A 5000-nucleotide genomic window follows, 5' to 3' on the forward strand; every position below is an offset into this window, starting at 1 on the left:
TTTCCGCTTTGATATTTCTTTGATCAGCTGTTCTGTTGGATGGAACTGATGAATCCTTTTATTGAAATAGGAATGTTTTATTATTATTATTATTATTGATTTGGTTATTATTTTTATTTTTTATCTATTTGTCGCGTTTTGGTATTATGATGTTTAGGAGAAATGATGCTAATGATAACATGATAACCTCTTCATCCTGCCTCTCTCTCTCTCTCTCTCTCTCTCTCTCTCTCTCTCTCTCTCTCTCTCTCTCTCTCTCTCTCTCTCTCTCTCTCTCTCTCTCTCTCTCTCTCTCTCCCTCTCTCTTTCTCTCTCCTTAACCTCTTCTTCCTCTTCCTCCTTTCTCTACCTCCTTACTTCCCTCCTCTCCCTCTCTCTGACGATATTGGAAATGGCAATCATAATTCTGACCATCATTGTCTTCGCCGCTTTTATCATTACCTTTATCATCGTTATCCTCCTCACTATCATCATCATGATAACCTCCCTCCTCCCTTCCCCCCCCCCCTCGCCCCACCCTAGTATCCGAATACATTTTCCCCAAATTTATAGATAGATGGATAGATAGATAAATAGATAGATAGATAGATATAGATAGATAGATAAATAGATATAGATAGATAGATATAGATAGATAGATAGGTATATATAGATAGATAGAGAGATATAGATAGATAGATAGGTAGATATAGATAGATAGATATAGATATAGATATATAGCTATATATAGATAGATATTTTCTTATTCTTTTACTATCTTATCTATCTATTTATTTATTTTATTTTAAATTCCTGAATCTAAACCGAGCCACCTGTTACGGTCGATGGATTCATCTTCAGAAGAAGTTTGTCAAGAATAAAAAACTTGAAGCTGATTTGTGGCTCCGTTAAGGTTTTCCAGCGAAGAGCGTGGAGGTTTATAAATAGATAAATAGATGAGATGGAAAAGATAAGGAGATAGATGGATAAGACGGGTAAAAAAGATAGATAGAGAGATAGATAAGATAGATAGAGAAATAAATAAGAGAGATAGAGAAATAGATCAGATAGATAGAGAAATAGATTAGATAGATAGATAAATAGATAAGATAGAGAAATAGATAAGATATATAGAGAAATAGATCAGATAGATAGATAAATAGATCAAATAGATAGATAAATAGATCAGATAGATAGAGAAATAGATCAGATAGATAGAGAAATAGATCAGATAGAGAGATATATCAGTAGAAAAGATAAACAGATAGATAGATAACAAAGAGAGAAAAGATAAATAGATAAATACATAAGATAGACAGATAAATAGATAAGACAGACAAATGGAAAAGATTAACAGAGAAAAGAGATAAGATAAAAAGATAAAAGAAAAAAAGGAAATAGATGAATAGAAAGATAGATATATAAAATAGACAGATAAAGAAAGAAGTAGACAGAGAGAAGAGAGAGACGTGAAATTGCGAATAGACATATAAACAGATAGACAGATAATCAAACAAACGAATAGATACGCAGATAGATACATAGAATAATGAATATACAGAAGAACAAATAGATAAATAAATGAATAAACGGTAAGAAAATATGAAATTTGAAATCAATAGTTCATCGGCTTTGTGAATAATGAAGAAAAAGTGAGAGAGAAAGAGGGAGAAGGAAGGAAAAGAAAGGGTAAAAAGAGAGATAGAGATAAATAGAGATAGACAGATAGATAGATAGATAGATAGATAGAGAGAGAGAAAGAGAGAGAGAGAGAGAGAAAGAGAGAGAGAGAGAGAAGAGAGGGAGAAAGAGAGAGAGAGAGAGAGAGGGAGAGAAAGAAAGATAGATAGATAGATAGATAGATAGAGAGAGAGAGAGAGAGAGAGAGAGAGAGAGAGAGAGAGAAAGAGAGAGAGAAGAGAATGAGAAAGAGAGAGAGAAAGAAGAGAAGAAGAAAGAAAGAGAGAGAGCGAAATCAAAGGGAGAAAGAGAGAGAGAGAGAGAGAGAGAGAAAGAAACAAAACAATAAAAATGTAAATATCTAATTTGCAACATTGCTTATGCATAAACTTTGCAACAGCTCATCACTTTATCCGAAACGATATTAAAAATTAATATTGGATTTACAAATTTTCTCTTATCATAATATATTCATAGGCCTATTAGTTACCCTTATATAAAAAAAAAAAAACTTATCTGGAATGAGTTAGTTAAAGTGATCTTAAATAAATTACTATCATTGTTGTTGCTTTTAGTTTCATTATTACTGTTATTATTACTTTGATTATTAGTGATATTGGTGTTGTTGTCATTGTTATAATTTTGATATCATTACTATTATTATCATTGTTGCTATGATCATGATTATTACTATTGATATTATTATCATTATCATTGTTATTTCTATCAATATTATTGTTATTATTATTATTGTATTATTATCATTTATTATATCATTATTAGTTTATTATTATTATATATTATTTATTAATTATAATATCTACATCATTCATTATCATCTTTATTATTATTATCAGTATATTATTATTAGCATCATTTTTATTATTATTATATATATTATTATTAACTGTAGTATCTATCATTATATTACTTGTGTTCATTCTTATTATTATTATTCTTATTTTTATTATATTTTTCATTATCATCATTATATTTTATTGTTATGTTATATTGTGATCATGTTTATTTAAATGGCGGTTTTAAGATCAAACATGACTGGGTGAGTGAAATAAGAAGTCAATATTAAGTAAAAAATAAAATCAAGGATAAAAAAATAAAAAAAAGTAAAACATTTCAAAGGTTGATTTTATTTAGATGGTCATTGCTCTTCTTTAAAATCTTTTGGGCCGTGTGGTCAGTACTATTTTTTTTTAATTCTTGTAGTGATGGATCTCCAGGTTTTTTCTCCATTGATTCGTTCCTTTCCGATCAGGGCCCAATGCCCCAAATTACAAAGGGAGAGTTTTTTGTTTAGGTGTTTACTTTTTTTTTCAATTTCGATTCTAAATCCTTTTCAGGATTATTTATTATTTTTATTCTTATCATTTGTTATTTCATTTTTGGATTAGTTATTATTATATTATATTATTAGTTATTTGTTTATTATATTTATTTGCATTTCTATACGTGAATTTGGATCTTGGTGGCTGTTTACCTCTTTAGGATATTTTTTTTTTTTTTTAAAAATATTATTTTTTAATATTAGTGGGGGGTGTTATAGAAGGGTTGGGGTTCCCCCTCTAACGGGGTTCCGGGCTTCGGGGTTTTTGCGGTGGGAGTGCGGTCGGGTTGGTCCGGTTTTGGTTTGGGTTTTGGGACATTCTTCTGGGGATATTCTTTCTGCAGCGGCTCCTCCCAGCCCCAGCCCCCCTCACCCACTTACCAGTATCTTCCTTGTTACAATTCAGATCCCAGCGTCCCCTTCGGCCTGCCTCTTCCTTTTCCCCCGGGGCAGTCATTTTTCCAAAACCCTCTCCCAAAAAAATAGCTCTCATCTCTCCGATTCGATAGGACATGGCCAAAAACCACCTCAGTGTTTTTCCTTGTTTTTTTCTGGGCCCGCTTCTTTTTCCATTGGCCTGTCTTTTCCCTGGGGTTTTCATTTCCCGATTTTGTTTTTCCTTGCAAAACCACCTCATATGCTTTTCTTCATTCTGCAAAATTCCAGCTTCTTCTCTGTCCTTTGGTCACGCGCTGTGCCCATTTCCCAAACCATATTTTTCAAGCTGGCTTACCACGGGTACTATGTCATTTCCCCTTTTACTTTACGGGGATCTTCTGATAAGACACAACCCCCTGTTATTTTTCTCCAACTATTCATCCTGTTTTAATTCCGATCTTGATTTCATCACACTCCACTTCCACCATCTTCCTGCACTGTTGCCCGAGATACTTGAAATCTTTTACCCTATTTACCACTTCCCCTTGGATCTTAATGGAACCTTCTTTTTCTCCCCCACCAGTACACAGGTATTCTGTTTTCTTCCGGTTTACTTTCAGGCCCCTTCTTTCGAGTGCATGTCTCCACGATTCTAATCTTCGTTCCGCCTCCTCCCTTGTCTTGGTGCATATAACAGCTGCAAAAAGCATGTCCCACGGAGCCTGTCTCCTAATGTCTTTTGTTAAGCATTCCAGTATGACCAGGAAAAGGAAAGGGCTAAGCGCTGATCCCTGGTGTACCCCGACTGTAACTTCGAACTCCTCAGTCTCTCCACAAGGTGTTCTCAGTTTGGTCCGGCACCCTTTATACATGTCCTGAACTGCTTTTACATACCTCTCCGTGATCTCATACATGCCCACAGTTCTTCCCTTGGAACTCTGTCATATGTTTTCTCAAGGTCGATGAACACACAGTGTAGATTTTCTTGTCCGTCCCGATGTTTTTCAATCAGCTGTCGCAAGGCAAAAATCGCATCTGTAGTGCTCCTTTTCGGCATGAACCCAAACTGCTGTTCATCTACCTTCACCATTTCTCGAAGCCGTGCATCAATCACACGCTCCCAGATCTTTCGTGTGTGGGATATTAGCTTTATTCCACTGTAATTCCCACAGTCCTGTACATCCCCTTTGTTCTTATAGATAGGCCCTATGACACTCTCTCTCCAATCGTCAGGCATTCTTCCACTCTCCACCACTGTTTTGAGAATCTTTGTCAACCCCTCTATGCCTTCTTCTCCAAAAGACTTCCAGGTTTCCATAGGTATCCCATCAGGACCTACAGCATTCCCTGTCTTCATCCTTTTATCGCTCTTTTTACTTTCTCCTTGCTGACTTCCGAGACTTTCCCGGGATGAGCTGCTGGTGTTGTGCATCTTTCCTCCCGTGGATTTTCCTCAATTAGAAGCTTCTGAAAATATTCCTTCCACCTAGCCGTGTATCTTACTATCCTCAGTGATAGCACTTCCATTTCCATCTTTGATAAGTTTCACCTGTCTGACGTCAGATGAATTTCTGTCCCGAGTCTTGGCCATTCTTATTGCCACGTACTGCCCCTCTGTACT

General features: G+C 35.2%; 1 protein-coding gene across 1 annotated transcript; it reads right to left on the reverse strand.

Moving 5' to 3' along the window:
* Positions 1 to 3816: 3816 nt before the first annotated feature.
* Positions 3817 to 4811, reverse strand: LOC125029925. The gene is made up of 2 exons (XM_047620113.1): positions 4461 to 4811; positions 3817 to 4317 (listed from the first exon to the last, which is right to left on the reverse strand). Exons 1-2 carry the CDS (start codon positions 4809 to 4811, stop codon positions 3817 to 3819), a joined length of 852 nt encoding a protein of 283 aa, XP_047476069.1.
* Positions 4812 to 5000: the final 189 nt, after the last annotated feature.

This window comes from Penaeus chinensis, chromosome 10, assembly GCF_019202785.1.
Source record: "Penaeus chinensis breed Huanghai No. 1 chromosome 10, ASM1920278v2, whole genome shotgun sequence".
Classification (NCBI taxonomy): domain Eukaryota; kingdom Metazoa; phylum Arthropoda; class Malacostraca; order Decapoda; family Penaeidae; genus Penaeus; species Penaeus chinensis.